At 43.5% G+C, this 23,538-nt stretch overlaps 1 protein-coding gene across 8 annotated transcripts in view; it reads left to right on the top strand.

Moving 5' to 3' along the window:
- Positions 1–23,538, top strand: part of DIAPH2 (diaphanous related formin 2) — an 807,504-nt gene that overhangs the window by 22,775 nt on the left and 761,191 nt on the right. For 7 of the 8 annotated variants that reach the window (XR_012160923.2, XM_073360856.2, XM_073360854.1 and 4 more), the window contains exons 2-3: positions 1,275–1,307; positions 4,019–4,192. Coding sequence is in view for 7 of the 8 variants with exons in the window: in XM_073360856.2 (XP_073216957.1) it covers positions 1,275–1,307; positions 4,019–4,192 (207 nt within the window). In the remaining variant the exon portion in view is untranslated. The remainder of the gene's footprint in view (positions 1–1,274; positions 1,308–4,018; positions 4,193–23,538) is intronic. The other variant, XM_073360855.2, reaches the window with a different exon arrangement.

Genomic DNA, 23,538 nt, shown 5'->3' with positions numbered 1-23,538 from the left:
TTGATGATTGACTTGGGTATAGAATGTAGGGCAGCGTAAGTGGATGATCTGGCAATAAAGAAAGATGAAATATTCACAATAAAGCAATGTCTGCAGCCTTTGGATACCGTAGACAGTGAAGGAGTAGTGACTGAGTTGCAAACCATAGCAAGTGGATGATTGGATAGGTTTTGGGTTGCTCCCCTACCCTGGTGAATATTCTCTAAAAGCGTTGTGCAATTTCTCCTCCCTGAGGAAATTATCAGTTTTTCAGGGCTCCATCTTGTCAAGGCTCTTGTTCCTAATGTAGGAGAGGCTGTTAACAGTGCAACATAACTATGTGGGTTGCAGTGGCTATAGTATGCTGCTGATGCACAACTTTTTACTTAGCCATATCTGAGCTAGCTAAAGCTACACTACTGAGTATCTGCGGGAGACTGGTACATGAAAGAAAGCTAGCTGGGTGAGTAAAACATAGTCCCTATAAAATTATATGGCTTTGATTGTCTGGATGGGGAAAGCAATTAGAATAAATGGGAAGGGCTCCGTTTAGATACTCCATCACTGAGATATGGGATCTTTAATGGAGGGACCACACTATAGCTAATTCTCTGCCATGCTGGCAAATAACTATCAATTCATGGTTTTGGATAGCTCATGTAAATCAGTGACATTTTTCTCTAGAACTCTGGAATGGTTCCTGCTCAAACTACCAAAGCCATTACTAACTCAATGGTTCTTAAGTAGTATGTGGTGACAGTTACCTGAAATATACATTACTTTTTAATGTGAGCCAGGTGAGAACAAAATAAAGCTTTTAAAGAAATGAAACATTGACACTGCTAGATCTGTCCAGATTGAGTCTTCTGGCAAAATTGAGAGAAGGGTGCTCCTGCTGGAAATAACTTCCTCCACACAAATCTTAAATCATCAAATTTTCAAGTTGTAAAACTAAGTAAACTCGGACTTAGATATAACAGTTCTTGCACTGGTTACTAGAATCCCAGAGTGAGTTTGATGAAAAGTGTTTAAGTTTGATGCTGAATGGTATGTCGAAATTAATAACTTAACATCCTACAACTCATCTTTCTGGGTGGAGGGAAAGTAATGCTGTAAGGGGTTATAATTATCTGTCTTGCTAGCTTAAACCCATTAATAAATCTCAATTTGTTTCTATTAAATCAGCTAAAGGAGGATTTTAGTTACTGTTTCCACATTAATGTACAAGAGCTTAATTTTTTCTTTGTTTCACACAAAGGTAACTTGCTTTTTCTTTTTTCTTTGGTTTTTAATAGAACATTCAAATAAAAACTTTGGCAGATGATGTGGTAAGGTCTTCATGGCAACTTTTGTCTACAGTGCATGCTGTCTTACTCAAAAGGTTGTGGACAATGTAGCCTGTATTTAAAGGATATTAAATGTTTCACTTGTTGGGTTCTACAAATATTTGCAGTAATTGGGGGTGGTAAAAAACTGTAAATTAATTTATAGGTAAAAATACCAATCTGTCGCAGCTATTCTTAAATCCAGTATTTTGAATGATTGTCACTATCCCCAAATGCTTGATTTAGGTCAAAAATACATTAAGCAAAAGGGATGCAGCTTATATAGGGTTACCTGTTTTCAGTTTTGGTAAAGTAAGTCTTACAGTACTAACTTATTCCTTGCTCCCCCTTCCCCATTTCATGAAAAGTCAAGTGGAATTGAAAACCAAATTTGAGTCTTGAATAAGTTGTAAGTGTTAATTGTAGACAACCAAACTTTTAACCTATTGATTTATTACTTAACAATATGTAAAACAGTTTAAGTTAATCACTTTTATGAAAAAAATTCTACAAAAAATACACCTGTAACCTTAAATAAGCTGCTTAAGCCTGTTGCAAACAGGCAGCGAGTTACATTCTCTCGTGGTGCCCCGGGCTCCGGCAATATTCAGGGCCCGGGTGCCTGGCTCCACCAATGTTTGGGGCTGGGTCTCCCCCCGACCCCACCTGCTGCGCCCCTGCGCCTCCCTTGAGTGTCCCCCGGCCTCCTTGTTGTCCCCGCGCACCTCCCTGGGCCCTGGAGCAGAGCATCCCTGCTTCTCCCCTGTAGCTTCATGCTGCCTCCCTGCATCAACTGCTGCCGCAGGGTGCTAGTGCCCCCCCCAACCACCAGTGTCAGGGTAGGCTGCCCTTCCCCTTCCCCCTCACACCCTTTTGTTTTCCAGCAGGACCCTCCACCAGTACAGCTGCCCTCCACCCCCCGCCTGCACTCACTGCTCCTGCCCCACGCTGCTCCTGCACTCACTGCTCCTGCCCCATCCACCACCCCCAGTGAGGCTACAGTGAGGGGCAACAGGAGGGGAGAAGGTGCATGTAGCCCCCGCCCCGGCATCCACCACAGGGGAGGCGAGGGAGATTCCTGGACCTGAGTGTGACCCTAGGAGCACATGCAGTGACAGTGCTGGGGGTGAGTGTGCTGTTGGGGGAGGGGAGGGGGTGCTCTCCCTCAGAGCTCGTTGTTGCTGGCGGGGAAAGGGCTGGGGGGAGTCCTCCTCTCTGGCCCCAGTCCCAGCTTGCCTGCACCCCAAACTCATCCCCAGCCCTGCCCCACCCCAACCCTCTGCCCTAGCCCTGCCTCTCCAACACCCCAATCCCCTCATCTCCAGCCCCAGCTAGAGCCCTCACCCCCCACACCCTGACCCTCTGCCCCAACCCTGATCCCCCTCCTACATGCCAAACCCTCATCCCCAGACCCACCCCTGCACTCCCCCAAACTCCCTCCCAGAGCCTGCACCCCTCCTGCACTCCAATCCCCTGCCCCAGGCCAGGGCTTGCACCTCAGACGTCCTCCCCCACCCAAACACCCTCCCAGAGCTTGGGCAGGTGGGGGGCTGGAGCTTAGGAGGTGGAGTTTGGGCAGGGGCGGGTTCTGGGCACCACCAAAATTTCTGCAAACCTGCCATCCCTGGTTGCAAATGGACTGTTTTACTGAATCCGTCTTCTTAAGGCTGTTCGATTCCATAAAATATACCTCAATAATGAGATTTGTTAAATGGTTTGTTTGCATTGATGTTAAAGCAGACATAACAAGTATTTCATTCTTCAGTTGGTGGTATAAGATAACAGGTTTTCTGACTAACAGCTATCCGGATAGAATTGTGTATTAATTAATATGGTAACAAACAGCCTTAGAATGAAGGATCACAAGATCACTCTAACTGGTGGAATGATTCTTTCTCCTCTTGTAATAATAAACTAACTGAGTATGCATGCACTTCTAAAGGGGGGAAAAGGAATACAACCCATTCAGTTTTAGTTAAGAACCTTCATTGCAGATCACATGGTATGCTTTTACTAATGTTCGGCAAGTGTATTAAACTGTGAATGGCTGTTTCTATGCAGTAAAACGATTGACTGATTTGTGACACTACGTGCTAATTACAAGAGACTGTACTCAACAACAGAAAAGTTGGTGACAAAACTTTAAGATACTTTGTATTCCTCTGGAAAATTTCTTTATGTGGCAATATTGTGTACACCTGGTGAAGCCGTGATTATCCCCAAAATTTTGCCATTTCAGCTATCCTCCAAAAACCCACCACCAGTCTTCAGGTAAAAGAGGATTGGGCAATTGTCCTCAAATTTATCCATGTTCATCAGAAATTGGCTAACAGGACTGTTACCAGTTGATGTGCAGCATGCCCTTCTCCCCGTTCCAACTATCTTGCAAGATTTTTGAGACCCTAATGTACTGGTGTGTAGCTGAATATGAGAATGGGAATTAAATGTGGTGATGTAGGCTATACTTCAGTGCCACTACTGTGGATTAAACTTAATTCTGAATGGGGGGGGGAAAAATTCTGTGAGAACGAGGAGTTTTACCAATTTATAAATAGTACAGTCTCTGATTTTTGGCCTTGCTACTTAAAATAACACTTGGTATGTTCGTTGCATCATGAGCATGCAATTTGATCAATAAAGATTTATGCTGCTTTCTCATATTGTGCATATATATATATATAGGAATTATTTTAAAATATCTTTTATGTTTTCAGCGTGACAGATTAACCAGTTTTAGAAAATCAGCTGTAAAAAAAGAGAAACCTCTCATTCAGCACCCTGATTCTCAAGCCTCTATAAGTGAATTTCCAGTTGCCCAACCATTGTTTGATGATCGTTGTATGAATTTATCAGAAAAAGAAGTTATGGATCTCTTTGAAAAAATGATGGTAAGCAATTTGCTCAGTTTTTTTCTTATATTTTCATGTGTATCAACAGTTTTGAAATGTGAGATGTCAATGAATAGTTCTTCCACCTTACTTTGAGACTTGACACTTTGGCTGCGGAGCTAGCTACTATTGTGAAACACCAAGACATACCCTATGCACTTCATACAAAGGACAGATATTTAATTTGAGCTACATAATCTGTCAATTGACTGAATAATCAGTAAAACTTGCCTGAGTGTATGGCATGTTCAAGAGTTGCCTAATTCAGGTCTACAGAGAACCACAAAGGACTTAACAAAAGTAGAACAAATTTGAGATTGCTATCCTTGATAAATAACTGTTTTAAACAATCTTCAAATAGCACAGTTAGAGCAATACCAGAAGTTTTACTGCTTATGTGAATGTTGTGAAAGGATTAAGTGATCTCTGAAAAAGACTGGAGGGCTTACTAATACAAAAAGACCTTTTATATACAAATAACACTACATTTTCTTCAGGGTCTTAAGGTTTCATGTATAAACATTAATGTGTTAGGGCCTATGATAACAGTGACATTTATGGCAAAATTACTACAATCATGCTTCTTCCTCAGTAACATGGAAACCTGCTTTTAAAAAAGTAAGTGTGTATAGCTTATGTACATCAGAGGTAATTGTATTCACATATAACTTGCAGCAAAAGACCATGGTTTGCTTTGTTTCATAGCTTTCTCAGTTCCAATTTAACTCATATTTTCTTGGAGCTACTGTATGACTGTCTATGTATAGTTTCTGTGAGTGTTAGATGACTGAGGATTTTTAACGCTTCTGAGCATGTAAGTTGAAATAGGCAATCTAATTCCTTTCCTTAGGACTGACTATTCTTTCAGAAAGCTAGCAAGTGGCAGAGCACCTTTGGAACAAATAAGTAGCAAAGGGTCTTAATTGTTAATACACTACTGCTTTGATACCTAAATCGGCTCCAGGAGAATCTATGTGGGAGGATTTCAGATTTTCCAGATCAATCCAATCGACCCCAGTAAAGGAAAATGTGCATGAAAGAATCAGATTTAATGCTTTAAATGACTAAGCACTTTGTTCTAAAGAGGCATTGAGAGGAACAGGTTCTTTGTGATGGCTCATTTTGGTGAGCAGATTCAATTAACTGTTGTATTTTAAGAGCTCTCAGTTGAAGTTGAAAGCATAAAAAAATCTAACAGTTTGCTACTACCACGAGTAATGGATAATTATTACCTACTGGAGGCTCTTAATTTGTCAACTGAGCACAAACAAGATGCTGAAATATGATAAGGTTTCGAGGGAGTATAATAGAAAGTTAGCATAGTTTTGAGAATGTTAAGCAACGCTAGCACATAGAAGCTTGAATCCGTGGTGTGCCAGTATAAATTAAACAGGAGCAACATGTATTCATGTTAAGAAGGTGAAAATATTTTTTTTAACCTTCGAGTGTATTATTCCAAAGTCTAAATAGAATGTTTGATTGCATCTGAATTTTTATTCAGGTTATTCCCTTTTCAGAAAAGGTTATGCTTACCTTCATGGCATCACATGTATGTAACTGGAGCTGCCATGACTTTGAGCGCCTTCTCCTGTGATCCAAAACACATTCATATCCAGGTGTGAACATAAATTAGGCTTGCTTTATTACAGAGCAGTTGTTAATGCAATCAGCTATAGATTAAAGTAAGATCAGTACTTAAAGCATGAATAAGAAAGTAAATCCATTTGTTCATGTCTGAGTATCACTGATGACACAACAGAATTTTTGGAATCAGTTGCTAACTTTGAGCATTGAGCAACGGACCTTCCAGTGATCTGCCATACATCATCCTTTCATCTCCTTGGTGGTCATCCCCTAGCGTGATATTCTCCACCTTTCCTTCCACAATAATTTTTCCAAGGTTATCTTCATCTCTGAGCCTAATGTGACCAAAGTACATACATTTGCATCTGATTTCCAACATCAGTGTCTGCTTCTCTCTAATAATATAACTTAAGCAACAGGTCAGTTTTGAAATACTTTAGCCATTAATTGCTATTACTCATGGTAGTCAGGGATGCAACTCAATGATTTTGGGGGTCCCTAGACCTCTGACTTGGTGACGGGAGATGGATCACACAATAATTGCCCTGTTAGCTTCATTTGCTCTGATGCATCTGCGGGTTCCAGAGCTCAGGCTCCAACCCAGCCTGAAAGTCTACTCAGCAGTGGAACAGCCCTGCTGTAGCCTAAGCCCAAGTCGGCTGGCACAGGCCAGCCACAAGTTTTTCTTTGCTGAGTAGATGTACCCTGTAATACCAGGGTACAAAATATATAGGAATGACAAAATAATACCATTCCCCCACCAGCGTGACCTATCTGGGGGGAGGGGAGGAAGGGGAAAAGCATAGTCAAATATAGTTAAATTTTAAATGAATCAAACGGTACCATAGGATCTCTGTGGATAGAAATTCCGTGCTTGAATAAGAGTATAGCAGTAGAATCATAGAACCATAGAATATCAGGGTTGGAAGGGACCCCAGAAGGTCATCTAGTCCAACCCCCTGCTCAAAGCAGGACCAATTCCCAGTTAAATCATCCCAGCCAGGGCTTTGTCAAGCCTGACCTTAAAAACCTCTAAGGAAGGAGATTCTACCACCTCCCTAGGTAACGCATTCCAGTGTTTCACCACCCTCTTAGTGAAAAAGTTTTTCCTAATATCCAATCTAAACCTCCCCCACTGCAACTTGAGACCATTAATCCTCATTCTGTCATCTGCTACCATTGAGAACAGTCTAGAGCCATCCTCTTTGGAACCCCTTTCAGGTAGTTGAAAGCAGCTATCAAATCCCCCCTCATTCTTCTCTTCTGCAGGCTAAACAATCCCAGCTCCCTCAGCCTCTCCTCATAACCCATGTGTTCCAGTCCCCTAATCATTTTTGTTGCCCTTCGCTGGACTCTCTCCAATTTATCCACATCCTTCTTGTAGTGTGGGGCCCAAAACTGGACACAGTACTCCAGATGAGGCCTCACCAATGTCGAATAGAGGGGAATGATCACGTCCCTTGATCTGCTCGCTATGCCCCTACTTATACATCCCAAAATGCCATTGGCCTTCTTGGCAACAAGGGCACACTGCTGACTCATATCCAGCTTCTCGTCCACTGTCACCCCTAGGTCCTTTTCCGCAGAACTGCTGCCTAGCCATTCGGTCCCTCGTCTGTAGCTGTGCATTGGGTTCTTCCGTCCCAAGTGCAGGACCCTGCACTTATCCTTATTGAACCTCATCAGATTTCTTTTGGCCCAATCCTCCAATTTGTCTAGGTCTTCCTGTATCCTATCCCTCCCCTCCAGCGTATCTACCACTCCTCCCAGTTTAGTATCATCCGCAAATTTGCTGAGAGTGCAATCCACACCATCCTCCAGATCATTTATGAAGATATTGAACAAAACTGGCCCCAGGACCGACCCTTGGGGTACTCCACTTGATACTGGCTGCCAACTAGATATGGAGCCATTGATCACTACCCGTTGAGCCCGACAATCTAGCCAGCTTTCTACCCACCTTGTAGTGCATTCATCCAGCCCATACTTCCTTAACTTGCTGACAAGAATACTGTGGGAGACCGTGTCAAAAGCTTTGCTAAAGTCAAGAAACCATACATCCACTGCTTTCCCTTCATCCACAGAACCAGTAATCTCATCATAGAAGGCGATTAGATTAGTCAGGCATGACCTTCCCTTGGTAAATCCATGCTGGCTGTTCCTGATCACTTTCCTCTCATGCAAGTGCTTCAGGATTGATTCTTTGAGGATCTGCTCCATGATTTTTCCAGGGACTGAAGTGAGACTGACTGGCCTGTAGTTCCCAGGATCCTCCTTCTTCCCTTTTTTAAAGATTGGCAGTACATTAGCCTTTTTCCAGTCATCCGGGACTTCCCCGGTTCGCCACGAGTTTTCAAAGATAATGGCCAATGGCTCTGCAATCACAGCCGCCAATTCCTTCAGCACTCTCGGATGCAACTCGTCCGGCCCCATGGACTTGTGCACATCCAGCTTTTCTAAATAGTCCCTAACCACCTCTATCTCCACAGAGGGCTGGCCATCTCTTCCCCATGTTGTGATGCCCAGCGCAGCAGTCTGGGAGCTGACCTTGTTATTGAAAACAGAGGCAAAAAAAGCATTGAGTACATTAGCTTTTTCCACATCCTCTGTCACTAGGTTGCCTCCCTCATTCAGTATGGGGCCCACACTTTCCTTGGCTTTCTTCTTGTTGCCAACATACCTGAATAAACCCTTCTTGTTACTCTTAACATCTCTGGCTAGCTGCAGCTCCAGGTGCGATTTGGCCCTCCTGATATCATTCCTACATGCCCGAGCAATATTTTTATACTCTTCCCTGGTCATATGTCCAACCTTCCACTTCTTGTAAGCTTCTTTTTTATGTTTAAGATCTGCTAGGATTTCACCATTAAGCCAAGCTGGTCGCCTGCCATATTTACTATTCTTTCGACTCATCGGGATGGTTTGTCCCTGTAACCTCAACAGGGATTCCTTGAAATACAGCCAGCTCTCCTGGACTCCTTTCCCCTTCAAGTTAGTCCCCCAGGGGATCCTGGCCATCCGTTCCCTGAGGGAGTCGAAGTCTGTAGGAGTATACTACTTGACCACGGTGGTGGTGGTGATGGTGATTGTGAAATGCTCAGGGAGATTAGAGAGGCTATCAAAATAGAAAACTCAATAATAATGAGGGATTTCTATTCCATTATGGACAGCCTCAGGAAGGGATGCAGCGATAAAATTTCTTGGCAACATTAATGACCGCTTCTTGGAGTAGGTAGTCCTGGAACTCAAGGGGAGAGGTAGTTCTTGATTTAGTTCCAAGAGGAGCACAAGATGTGGTCCAAGAAGTGAATGTAGCTCAACGGCTCATAATAGTAACCACAATATAATTAAGTTTTACATCCTTGTTGGGGTGGGAAAATACCTAAAAGAAACCACCACAGTAACGTTAAATTGAGAAAGGGGAACTACACAAAAATAAGGAAGCTAGTTAAATAGAAATTAAAAGGAACAGTCACAAGAGTGAAATGCCTAAAAACTGCAGGGAAACTTTTAATAAACAGCATAATAGAAGCTCAAATTAGGTGTATACAACAAACTAAAAGAATAGAAGACTGAAAAATACCACCAGGGCTAAACAGCAGTGAGAGAGAATCGGAGGCATAAAGGCATCCTTTAAAAATTGGAAGTCCGATCCCAAGGAAAATTAAAAGGAACATAAACTCTGGCAAGTCAAATGTAAAAGTCTAATTGGTGGGCCGAAAAAGAATTTGAAGAGTAACTAGCCAGAGACTCAAAAACTAACAACAAAAAATTTCAGTACCTCAGAAGCCAAAAGCCTGCCAAACAATTGGTGACACCACTGGATGATCGAGGTGCTAAAGGAGTGCTCAAGGTAGATAATGTCATTGTGGAGAAGATAATTAATTTTTTGCATCGGTATTCACTGCAAAGGACTTGAGGGAGATTTCTACACCAAGCCATTCAATAGAGGAGGTTTTGGAACAGACAGATAAAATAAACCGTAATAAGTCACTGGGACTGGATGATATTCACCCAAGGGTTCTGAAGGAACTCAGATAAGTAATTGCTGAACTAATAGTTTTACCGATGACTTAAATCAGTTTCTGTACCAGGTGACTGGAGGAAAGCTTATGTGCCATAGATTTTTTAAAAAATGCTCCAGATTCAATCTTGGCAATTAAGACTGGTAAGCCAAACTTCAGTACCAGGAAAATTGTAAAGAACAAAATTATCAGACACATAGATAAAAATATCTTGAGAAAGAGTCAATTTGGCTCTTGTAAAGGGAAATCATGCCTCACCAATCTATTAGAATTCTTGGAGGGGGTCAACACATGTGGACAGGGGTGGTCCAGAGGATATAGTGTACTTGAACTTTGACAAAGCCTTTGACAAGGTCCCTCACCAAAGGCTCTTAAGCAGAGTCATCAGTGATGGAATCAGAGGGAAGGTCCTCTCATAGATCAATAACTGGTTAAAAGACAGGAAACAAAAGTTAGGAATAAATGGTCAGTTTTCAGAATGGCGAGAGAGAAATAGGAATTTATACTGGGACTAATGCTGTTCAACATGTTCATAAATGATCTGGAAAAAGGGGCAAATAGTCAGGTGGCACATTTACAGATACAAAATTACTCAAGATTCTTAAGTCGAAAGCTGACTACAAGGAGTTACAAAGGAATCTCACCAAACTTGGTGTCTGAGCAACAAAATGGTAGATGAAATTCAATATTGGTAATTGCAAAGTAATGCACATGGAAAACATAATCCCAATTATACGTACAAAATGTTGGGGTCTAAATTAGCTGCTATCCCTCAAAAAGAGATCATGGATAGTTCTCTGAAAACATCTGCTCAATCTGCATCATCAGTCAAAAAGGCAAAGAGAATGTTAATAACCGTTTAGAAAAGGGAGAGATAAGACTTTAAATATTATAATGCCACTATATTAAATCCATGGTACTCCCACACCTGGGATGCTATATGGAGTTCTGGTCACTCTATCTCAAAAAAGATACATTAGAAATGGACAAGGTACAGGGAAGGGCAACAAATGATTAAGGGTATGGAACAGTTTCCATTTGAGGAGAGATTAGGAAGATTGGGACTAGTGTGATGGGATCCCCCCGGAATGCAGCCTGGGACTGTGCTCCTTGAACTCTCCCCAGCCTGGGCTGTCTTTCACAATGCCTTGTTTGTGACCAGAAGCAACCCCCAGAAATATACGGTCTTGCACTGCTCAAGATGGGCAGTGCAAATTTATTAATTGGTTCACCACTTCAACAATGGAAAGTGGACATACACCAGCCTTGGCAAACCTGAGCGGATTTGCCCCATATTTCATACAAAGGATGTATGGATGTGAGGAATCATTAAAAAAGTGATAGAGAAAAAGATGGAGAATATCTTAATACCCTTATATAAATCCATGGTATGCCCATACCTTGAATACTGCATACAGATGTGGTCCCCTCATCTCAACAAAGATATATTGGCATTAGAAAAGGTTCAGAAAAGTACGCAGTCTAAACTCTCAACCCTATTAGACTGGGCAACATCTAGATTAAGCAGGTTTCTCACCCCACTGGGTACTGCAGTTATTAATATACAGGTTTGTTCCTTAAACCTGGGCCAGTCTTCTCTGTTGGAGTCTTGTCTTCTTCTCAGTGTCTTAGCGAAGGTGTGGGCAGGAGAAGAGCCCAGTATGTGTTCACTCTCTGTTTTATACCCTCATGTGCTTGGGGAGCACAAGTCCAGGCATGTCTGGGGGGCATTGCTGAGTCTCTCCAAGCAATGTTGAGCAAATCTCCTGGTGTGGCCTCATGCAAGTGTGTCATTCATTGCATTGTAGCTCTCTTGCTGGACAGTGGCTGCTGATGGATTCTTTGACACCTCACCTGGGCATTGGTTACTTTCTCTGCTGTTGCATTTGGGGAGCTAATATCTGCCTGATTCCTCAACTTACAGTATGTTTTATTGACTACCATACAACAAAATTCTCATAACTTCATATTCATTAATGATGCACGTATATGGATGGAGAAATGACTTTCAGCAGATCATAACCTTTCCCCTGATACATATAAAGCATTCCTTGTAAGGTGAGATCACAGTTATATGAAATGAGGACTATGGGGTTACAGTACACTCCCCCAAGGTATAGAAAGTCACAACTAGTCAGCTTGGAAAAGAGACAACTAAGGTGGGGTATGATAGAAGTCTATAAAATCATGATTGATGTGAAGAAAGTAAATAGGAAAGTGCTTACCCTTTCACATAACACATGAACTAGAGGGTGTAATGGAATTAGTACACAGCAGGTTTAAAATAAGGAAAAGGAAGTACTACTTCACACGATGCACAGTCAATCTTTGGCACTTGATGACTGGGGTTGTTGTGAAGGCTAAAACTATAACTGGATTCAAAAAAGTATTAGATAAGTTCGCAAAGAATAGGTCCATTAATGGCTATTACTCAGGACAGTCTGGGATGTTACTCTATGCTTTGGGTGTCCCTAGGCCTCTCGCTGCCAGAACCTGGGATTTGAGAATAGGGATAATTGCCCTGTTGAGTTCATGGCCTCAGAAGCATCTAACATTAGCCATTGTTGGAAGACGGGATATTGGACCGTTGGTCTGATCAATTATGGCCGTTCTTAGTTTTGCAAGTTGGCAAATGATAGACCTATTCACTACAAAGGACAACAAGTAATATCTGTTATGCTCTGAGGGCCTCAGTCTGGCCTCGCTGGTGAACACCTTCCACCTGAGCTGGCAGTTGACTCTCTTCCATGCTTTTCCTCCAATTCTGGTAAATTCACAGATTATGCTTCAGTTGAAACTGTGTCAGGCCAAACTCATTCTCCTTGCCCATGCATGGTGAGGCAGTGTTGGTTTCCCAACCTCCTTGTGCTGTCAATTCAGCCTCCCGTACACCTTCCTATCCATCCTGACTTGCTCAGGATGGAATCATGATTGCATGTTGCATCCTGTGCTCAGCTCCTTGCATTTTGTGGTGTGGCTGCTCTGTATTTTAAAGAGGAGGAAGAGCATTGTTCAGCAGCTATTCAGCAGGTTGTATTCAGTAGTAGAAAACCTTCCACCGGAATGGCCTGTTCAGCAAAATGGAAGTGCTTTTGGCCTGTGGAGTTCAGCCAACTGTGACTTGTATCCAGAACAGCTTGGAGTGTTTGCTGCTTATTCAGTCATTGGGCCTTATGCTTAGTTCATTGAGGGCGTATCTAGTGGCTATCTCAGCCTTTCATATTCCCATTCATAGAAGATCAGTATTTTTCTAGTGCTACGGCAGTGAGATTCTTAAAAGGAATTTATCTCCATCTGCTGGTGTGGAAAAATGTTCCCTTGTGAGACCTTAACTCAATCTTGGCAGCTCTGATGAGACCTCTGTTCAAGCCTCTTGCATCCTATCCCTTTCCTCTTATGTCAAAAACTACATTCCTCATGACAATAACACACGCAAGCAGAGTGTGAGAGTTGCAGGCTTTGACAGAGGAACTTCCTTACACACAGTTCTCCAAGGATGGTGACTTTGTGGATGCACCCGAAATTTGTGTCTAAAGTGGTCTCTGTTTCGTTTGTACCAGACTTGTGTCTTTTCCTAAGCCACATTCATACCTGGAGGAGAAGTGCCTTCATATGTTAGATATCAGATGACGTCTGTCCTTCTACCTTGGCAGGACTAAACCCTTTTGAGCTTTACTTCATCTGTGGTGTCGTATACAGATTATATAAAGGAACAGGTAGTCTCCGCACAGATGATCTCTAAGTGGATAACTTGTTGCATCAAGACTATATCCAAAGCAGCTTCAGCTATGCCCCCTAAATGGGCGTGAAGCCATTCTACGAGAGCGCAAGCTAAGTCAATGGCGTTTTTGAGTGACATTGTCAATATTGGACATTTGTGGGGCTGCATGTGGTCAGTGATACGTAAGTTTCTGAACTATTATGCCATTACCACTGCATCAAGAGCAGATGCAAACTTAGGGAAGGCAATCCTTGTTCAAATAGACTCTGCTTGTGAGTCACCTAAGTGGAATACATGGCTGCATCTACTCAAAGAACATATGGTTACTTCCTGTAACTGTGCTACTTTGAGATGTGATGCAGACATGTATTCCACGATTCACCCTCCATCCCCTCTATTTTGAAGTCTAGTCCCTAAGCATTGGGTGCGAAGAAACTGAGGGTGGTCCTGGAAGTGCTGCCTCATATAGCTGGGGAAGGGCTAGGACCATGAGGTGCAAGCACAGCCCCCACCCCATGGATATTATTAGGCAACATTTTCTGGCTCCAGTGTGCTGGGCATGCACCACACCAGTGGAATTTTGAGAGACCGTTACAATAAGTAACTGTTTCTTCCCTTTGTAGCAGAGCTTGCAGCTCTGACAAAGGAGAAATTAATTTGAGGAATCGCCTATCTGAACATATTAGATCTGTTAGTCCAGGGCTTCCTGTGCTTCAGTATAGGAGATGCAGGAGGATAAGAGGAGTCTGGATAGATGGGGAAGCATAGACTAGGCTAGGATGAAGGGATTCCTAAGGCTTGGAGGAAGAATGACCTAGGATGAGGAAGCCAGGAATGCAGTATGTGCAGGGGCTTGATGCTGGGTTTGTAAGTTGGTTTCCCTCCCAGTTGTCTTACAGCCAGCCAGACCATCTAGTACAGGTTCTCAGCTTGGATCCTTACTTCAGTAGCTTTTCCATACCCCTTATCCTCAAGCTATTCTACATGGAAACACTTTATATTTTGTGATGGCAGCACAAAAAAAACGCTTTGTTTTTGGTGTGTGCAGCACCAAGAGCAATGTGGTGTATGAGTAGGGCTCCTAGATATTACAGTAATACAAATACTATCTTTGGTTCAGAGTTCTGTTTTTATGAATGTTGTGACTCAAAAGGACATTGTGATTTCTTAGTTTCTTGTAATTCTCAAGTTACTGCATTGTGAAGTCAATTATTCTGAGTTTTTGGTGGGCTGAGATCACAATGTGGCCATTACCTCTAAATACAGAATAATTTACCTGGACTTACCAACTGAAATTCTTGAATAATTCACTGATTGATTACGGCAAGTATGGACGCTATCAAACTTCATGTTTGTTGTCCAGCTAGTGAGAGTAAATACTAGGATTAAGTGCAGATCGCTTAGGTTTCAGTCCTAGTCTACTAAATGACAAAAGCTATCTTGGGGTATGTCTACACTACGGAATAAGGTCGAATTTACAGAAGTCGGTTTTTTAGAAATCGATTTTATATATTCGAGTGTGTGTGTCCCCACAGAAAATGCTCTAAGTGCATTAAGTGCACTAACTCGGCGGAGTGCTTCCACAGTACCGAGGCTAGAGTAGACTTCTGGAGCGTTGCACTGTGGGTAGCTATCCCACAGTTCCCGCAGTCTCCGCTGCCCATTGGAATTCTGGGTTGAGATCCCAATGCCTGATGGGGCTAAAACATTGTCGCGGGTGGTTCTGGGTACATATTGTCAGGCCCCCATTCCCTCCCTCCCTCCGTGAAAGCAAGGGCAGACAATCATTTCGCGTCTTTTTTCCTGAGTTACCTGTGCAGACGCCATACCATGGCAAGCATGGAGCCCGCTAAGGTAACCGTCACCATGTGTCTCCTGGGTGCTGGCAGACACGGTACGGCATTGCTACACAGTAGCAGCAACCCATTGTCTTCTGGCAGCAGATGGTGCAATACGACTGATAGCCGTCATCGTCGTGTCCGAGGTGCTCCTGGCCATGTCGGCCAGGAGCGCCTGGGCAGACATGGGCGCAGGGACTAAATTTGGAGTGACTTGACCAGGTCATTCTCTTTAGTCCTGCAGTCAGTCCTATTGAACCGTCTTATGGTGAGCAGGCAGGCGATACGGATTGCTAGCATCTTCTGCCAGGAAGGCAAGAGATGAGGATGGCATGCAGTCCTTCTGCACCATCTGCTGCCAGACAAAGATGTAAAAGATAGATGGAGTGGATCAAAACAAGAAATAGACCAGATTTGTTTTGTAGTCATTTGCCTCCTCCCCCCGTCTAGGGGACTCATTCCTCTGGGTCACACTGCAGTCACTCACAGGGAAGGTGCAGTGAGGTAAATCTAGCCATGTATCAATCAGAGGCCAGACTAACCTCCTTGTTCCAATAAGAACAAGAATGTAGGTGCACCATTTCTTATTGGAACCCTCCGTGAAGTCCTGCCTGAAATACTCCTTGATGTACAGGCACCCCCTTTGTTGATTTTAGCTCCCTGAAGCCAACCCTGTAAGCCATGTCCTCAGTCACCCCTCCCTCCGTCAGAGCTACGGCAGACAATCGTTACACGCCTTTTTTCTGTGCGGACGCCATACCAAGGCAAGCATGGAGGCCGCTCAGCTCACTTTGGCAATTAGGAGCACATTAAACACCACACGCATTATCCAGCAGTATATGCAGCACCAGAACCTGGCAAAGCGATATCGGGCGAGGAGGCGACGTCAGCGCGGTCACGTGAGTGATCAGGACATGGACACAGATTTCTCTGAAAGCATGGGCCCTGCCAATGCATGCATCATGGTGCTAATGGGGCAGGTTCATGCTGTGGAATGCCGATTCTGGGCTCGGAAAAAAAGCACAGACTGGTGGGACCGCATAGTGTTGCAGGTCTGGGACGATTCCCAGTGGCTGCGAAACTTTCGCATGCGTAAGAGCACTTCCATGGAACTTTGTGACTTGCTTTCCCCTGCCCTGAGGTGCATGAATACCAAGATGAGAGCAGCCCTCACAGTTGAGAAGCGAGTGGCGATAGCCCTGTGGAAGCTTGCAATGCCAGACAGTTACCGGTCAGTTGGGAATGAATTTGGAGTGGGCAAATCTACTGTGCGGGCTGCTGCGATGCAAGTAGCCCACGCAATCAAAGATCTGCTGATATCAAGGGTAGTGACCCTGGGAAATGTGCAGGTCATAGTGGATGGCTTTGCTGCACTGGGATTCCCTAACTGTGGTGGGGCCATAGACGGAACCCATATCCTTATCTTGGCACCGGAGCACCAAGCCGGCGAGTACATAAACCTCAAGGGGTACTTTTCAATTGTGCTGCAAGCTCTGGTGGATCACAAGGGACATTTCACCAGCATCAACGTGGGATGGCCAGGAAAGGTACATGACGCTCGCATCTTCAGTAACTGTGGTCTGTTTCAAAAGCTGCAGAAAGGGACTTTATTCCCGGACCAGAAAATAACTGTTGGGGATGTTGAAATGCCTATAATTACCCTTGGGGACCCAACCTACCCCTTAATGCCATGGCTCATGAAGCCGTACACAGGCAGCCTGGACAGTAGTCGGGAGCTGTTCAACTACAGGCTGAGCAAGTGCAGAATGGTGGTAGAATGTGCATTTGGACGTTTAAAGGCGCGCTGTTGCAGTTTACTGACTCGGTTAGACCTCAGCGAAACCAATATTCCCACTGTTATTACTGCTTGCTGTGTGCTCCACAATATCTGTGAGAGTAAGAGGGAGACGTTTATGGCGGGGTGGGAGATTGAGGCAAATCGCCTGGCTGCTGGTTCCGCGCAGCCAGACACCAGGGCGGTTAGAAGAGCACAGGAGGGTGCGGTGCGCATCAGAGAAGCTTTGAAAACCAGTTTCATGACTGGCCAGGCTACAGTGTGAAAGTTCTTTGTTTCTCCTTGATGAAACCCCCCGCCCCTTGGTTCACTCTACTTCTCTGTAAGCTAACCACCCGCCCCTCCTCCCTTAGATCACCGCTTGCAGAGGCAATAAAGTCATTGTTGCTTCACATTCATCATTCTTTATTCATTCATCACACAAATCGGGGGATGACTACCAAGGTAGCCCAGGAGGGGTGGTGGAGGAGGGAAGGAAAATGCCACACAGCACTTCAAAAGTTTACAACTTTAAAATGTATTGAATGCCAGCCTTCTTTTTTTTGGGCAATCCTCTGTGGTGGAGTGGCTGGTTGGCCGGTGGACCCCCCACTGTGTTCTTGGGCGTCTGGGTGTGGAGGCTATGGAACCTGGGGAGGAGGGCGGTTGGTTACACAGGGGCTGTAGTAGCAGTCTGTGCTCCAGCTGCCTTTGCTGCAGCTCAACCATACACTGGAGCATACTGGTTTGGTCCTGCAGCAGCCTCAGCATTGAATCCTGCCTCCTCTCATCACGCTGCCGCCACATTTGAGCTTCAGCCCTGTCTTCAGCCCGCCACTTACTCTCTTCAGCCCGCCACCTCTCCTCCCGGTCATTTTGTGCTTTCCTGCACTCTGACATTATTTGCCTCCACGCATTCGTCCGTGCTGCGTCAGTGCGGGAGGACAGCATGAGCTCGGAGAACATTTCATCTCGAGTGCGTTTTTTTTCCTTTCTAATCTTCACTAGCCTCTGGGAAGGAGAAGATCCTGTGATCATTGAAACACATGCAGCTGGTGGAGGAAAAAAAAAGGGACAGCGGTATTTAAAAGGACACATTTTATAGAACAGTGGCTACACTCTTTCACGGTAAAGCTTGCTGTTAACATTACATACATAGCACATGTGCTTTCATTACAAGGTCGCATTTTGCCTCCCCCCACTGTGTGGCTACCCCCTCCCTTGTCCCCGTGGCTAACAGCGGGGAACATTTCTGTTTAGCCACAGGCAAACAGCCTAGCAGGAACGGGCTCCTTTGAGTGTCTCCTGAAGAAAAGCACTCTATTTCAACCAGGTGACCATGAATGATATCTCACTCTCCTGAGGATAACACAGAGAGATAAAGAACGGATTTTGTTTGAACGCCAGCAAACATACACTGCAATGCTTTGTTGTACAATGATTCCTGAGTACGTGTTACTGGCCTGGAGTGGTAAAATGTCCTACCAGGAAGGACGCAATAAAGCTGCCCTCCCCAGAAACCTTTTGCAAAGGCTTTGGGAGTTACATCCAGGAGAGCCGCGAATGCCAGGGCAAAGTAATCTTTTCACATGCTTGCTTTTAAACCATGTATAGTATTTTAAAAGGTAAACTCATCGGAGGTCCCTTCTCCGCCTGCCAGGTCCAGCAAGCAGCCTTGGGTGGGTTCAGGGGGTACTGACTCCAGGTTCAGGGTGAGAAATAGTTCCTGGCTCCTGGCTGTCGGGAAAAGCGGTTTCTCTGCTTGCTTGCTGTGAGCTACCTACAACCTCCTCATCATCTTCTTCATCCCCAAGACCTGCTTCCATGTTGCCTCCATTTCCATTGAAGGAGTCAAACAACACGGCTGAGGTAGTGGTGGCTGAGCCCCCTAAAATGGCATGCAGCTCATCATAGAAGCGGCATGTTTGGGGCTCTGACCCAGAGTGGCTGTTCGCCTCTCTGGTTTTCTGGTAGGCTTGCCTCAGCTCCTTCAGTTTCACGTGGCACTGCTTCGGGTCCCTGTGATGACCTCTGTCCTTCATGCCCTGGGAGATTTTGACAAAGGTTTTGGCATTTTGAAAACGGAAATGGAGTTCGGATAGCACGGATTCCTCTCCCCAAATAGCGATCAGATCCCGTACCTCCCGTTCGGTCCATGCTGGAGCTCTTTTGCGATTCTGGGACTCCATCATGGTCACCTGTGCTGATGAGCTCTGCATGGTCACCTGCAGCTTGCCACGCTGGCCAAACAGGAAATGAGATTCAAAAGTTCGCGGTTCTTTTCCTGTCTACCTGGCCAGTGCATCTGAGTTAAGAGTGCTGGCCAGAGCGATCACAATGGAGCACTCTGGGATAGCTCCCGGAGGCCAGTACCGTCGAATTGTGTCCACAGTACCCCAAATTCGAGCCGGCAAGGCCGATTTAAGCGCTAATCCACTTGTCAGGGGTGGAGTAAGGAAATCGATTTTAAGAGCCCTTTAAGTCGAAATAAAGGGCTTCATTGTGTGGACGGGTGCAGGTTTACATCGATTTAACGCTGCTAAATTCGACCTAAAGTCCTAGTGTAGACCAGGGCTTGGATTTAATTTCTGTATTTTCTATAACTTTTTTGTTTTGAAACAAAAACCCTAGTATGTAGTCAGAAGTAGAAACTTGTTCTTTTTTTCACTTCTCAAGCATTTGTGGTAAGCCTTTTTAATTAATTAATTAATTAATTTTGAGACCCATTCATTAAACTGACATTGATGTCCTCAAATACACATATGTATTAAGACTTTTTCTCTGGAATCCAAATGTCAGTGCAGGAATAGAATTAGGAATTAGTTGTTTTTTTTTTTTCTTGTAATGATTATAATGGGATATTAAAATGCTAGTTCAGTTTGACAGTAAAAACTTCTGTTAAACAACAAAATGGGCGAGACTACCTGTTCCTGAACAGGAAACATAAGCTAACCTCAGTAATTTGAAAAATTGTGGATTTAACTTAAATGTTAATGCTTCATTAACTAATTTGCCAGTCTTAAGACAGCTTCATGAATGGTTTCTTTTAAGTAACTGAATTGAAATAAGAAAAGGAGGACTTGTGGCACCTTAGAGACTAACCAATTTATTAGAGCATAAGCTTTCGTGAGCTACAGCTCACTTCCTCAGATGCATATCGTGGAAACTGCAGCAGGCTTTATATATACACAGAGAATATGAAACAATACCTATTCCCACCCCACTGTCCTGCTGGTAATAGCTTATCTAAAGTGATTTCCAGCACAAATCCAGGTTTTCTCACCCTCCACCCCCCCACACAAATTCACTCTCCTGCTGGTGATAGCCCATCCAAAGTGACAACTCTTTACACAATGTGCATGACAATCAAGCTGGGCTATTTCCTGCATAAATCCAGGTTCTCACATCCCCCCCACCCCCATACACACACAAACTCACTCTCCTGCTGGTAATAGCTCATCCAAACTGACCACTCTTCAAGTTAAAATCCAAGTTAAACCAGAACATCTGGGGGGGGGGGGGTAGGAAAAAACAAGAGGAAACAGGCTACCTTGCATAATGACTTAGCCACTCCAAGTCTCTATTTAAGCCTAAATTAATAGTATCCAATTTGCAAATGAATTCCAATTCAGCAGTTTCTCGCTGGAGTCTGGATTTGAAGTTTTTTTGTTTTAAGATAGCGACCTTCATGTCTGTGATCGCGTGACCAGAGAGATTGAAGTGTTCTCCGACTGGTTTATGAGTGTTATAATTCTTGACATCTGATTTGTGTCCATTTATTCTTTTACGTAGAGACTGTCCAGTTTGACCAATGTACATGGCAGAGGGGCATTGCTGGCACATGATGGCATATATCACATTGGTGGATGTGCAGGTGAACGAGCCTCTGATAGTGTGGCTGATGTTATTAGGCCCTGTGATGGTGTCCCCTGAATAGATATGTGGGCACAGTTGGCAACGGGCTTTGTTGCAAGGATAAGTTCCTGGGTTAGTGGTTCTGTTGTGTGGTATGTGGTTGTTGGTGAGTATTTGCTTCAGGTTGCGGGGCTCTCTGTAGGCAAGGACTGGCCTGTCTCCCAAGATTTGTGAGAGTGTTGGGTCATCCTTTAGGATAGGTTGTAGATCCTTAATAATGCGTTGGAGGGGTTTTAGTTGGGGGCTGAAGGTGACGGCTAGTGGCGTTCTGTTATTTTCTTTGTTAGGCCTGTCCTGTAGTAGGTAACTTCTGGGAACTCTTCTGGCTCTATCAATCTGTTTCTTTACTTCTGCAGGTGGGTATCGGATTTGTGTCCATTTATTCTTTTACGTAATCTGATTTGTGTCCATTTATTCTTTTACGTAATCTGATTTGTGTCCATTTATTCTTTCACTGCTGAATTGGAATTCATTTGCAAATTGGATACTATTAATTTAGGCTTAAATAGAGACTTGGAGTGGCTAAGTCATTATGCAAGGTAGCCTGTTTCCTCTTGTTTTTTCCTACCCCCCCCCCCCCCAGATGTTCTGGTTTAACTTGGATTTTAACTTGAAGAGTGGTCAGTTTGGATGAGCTATTACCAGCAGGAGAGTGAGTTTGTGTGTGGGGGTGGGGGTGGGGGGATGTGAGAACCTGGATTTATGCAGGAAATAGCCCAGCTTGATTGTCATGCACATTGTGTAAAGAGTTGTCACTTTGGATGGGCTATCACCAGCAGGAGAGTGAATTTGTGTGGGGGGGTGGAGGGTGAGAAAACCTGGATTTGTGCTGGAAATCACTTTAGATAAGCTATTACCAGCAGGACAGTGGGGTGGGAATAGGTATTGTTTCATATTCTCTGTGTATATATAAAGCCTGCTGCAGTTTCCACGATATGCATCTGAGGAAGTGAGCTGTAGCTCACGAAAGCTTATGCTCTAATAAATTGGTTAGTCTCTAAGGTGCCACAAGTCCTCCTTTTCTTTTTGCGAATACAGACTAACACGGCTGTTGTTCTGAAACCTGAATTAAAATACTTTCTTTGGTTTAATAAAACATAGACAATTTCTGCCATTCTCGTGTACAATTGCAGTGTTAACTTCAGATGAAGCAACTTGTTATTGCAGGGTCTGTGTACTTAATGCACACTAAACTACTTACATTCTTGTGATGCCTAGATGTACATGTAAAGAAAAACTTAGTGGTTTAAAGTTGAGTTGGTTCCGCACAATCTACTGGGCACAGTTACAAAAGCAAGAAAATAAGTTTAACAATCATACTACTTTTATTGTACCCATATATACTCACCTTGCAGCTACCAAAATACTAAACATCAACAAAAATGGTGAACCCAAATTCCGTTTGTTGCCGCGAAGGTGGAGTAAAAAAATAAGTAAGTAAAATGGCCCTCAGGTGATAAACCTGATAACTTCTGAGGACGGCAGAATGAGAACCACCAATAGAGAATCGAAATAGTGGACAGTGTTTAGAGAGAAAAAAGCTCAAATAATCTGGACAGAAATGTCAAATTGGTTTCTGCTAAGGCTAGCATTATTGTGGGGTTTGGGGGTTTCGGTCATTGCTTTCTGAGGAGGATTTAAGCCAGTGGGCTTCAGGATGGAAAATATAGTTTAACAAAAGATTTATATAAATAATACTTTATCTTCTGTAAGGCCTTTATATTCTTCCCATTTTATAATCTGAATGCTAATGTGCATGCTAGAATTGAAATTTTTACATATATTTTTCTAAAGTTTCGTAGTTAAAATGCTCATCTGCACTGGAAAAGAAGTTCAGCACTTCATTAACATCCAGGTTGTGAGAATGGCACCAACTCATCGCAAGCAAATAGCTAGTGTAAATAAGCACCTTCCAAAATCAGAACTTCGACAAGTCAGGGAAACAGGAGTATTCTGATGAGACTCTATTCCTTGATCAGGGAACATGGCTTGATCGTGGGATTGTAGTGTTCCTAAATCAGTTAGGGATAATCCCACCTGTTAGTGGCTAAATATGGGTTTGGGAAGCTAGCTTTTGGTTCTTAGTATGGGAAACGGGCCTGTGTAAGAAAAAATTTACAAATTTGGTTATTGTGTCAATGTCTAAAAATCTCATTAATACTGGAGCAGTTTTGTTCAAAGTGACAAGTTTTTATGCCATTAAAATGTTTTTTTTTTATAAAAAACATAGCTTTGGACATTGATAATACAAAATTAATGCATGTGGTCAACTTAACATCTGAATTGGATCAATTTTAGCATCTTGCTTTCCTTGTTTTTTTTACTGGAAGCATACTTCCTTGTCAGTTGTGTTGAACATAATGCTCGTTGTGGGGTATTATGGAAAATTGTAAAATTAAAATTCATATTGTATAGTTAAAGGTATATAATAAAAATTAAATATTGAGATAATTCAGAGGACAGTGTAAGGGAATAATTGACTGGATTAC

Source organism: Lepidochelys kempii, chromosome 9, assembly GCF_965140285.1.
Source record: "Lepidochelys kempii isolate rLepKem1 chromosome 9, rLepKem1.hap1, whole genome shotgun sequence".
Lineage (NCBI taxonomy): Eukaryota > Metazoa > Chordata > Testudines > Cheloniidae > Lepidochelys > Lepidochelys kempii.
Note: the sequence above shows the minus strand (reverse complement) of the source record. Positions and strands in the feature narration are given on the sequence as shown.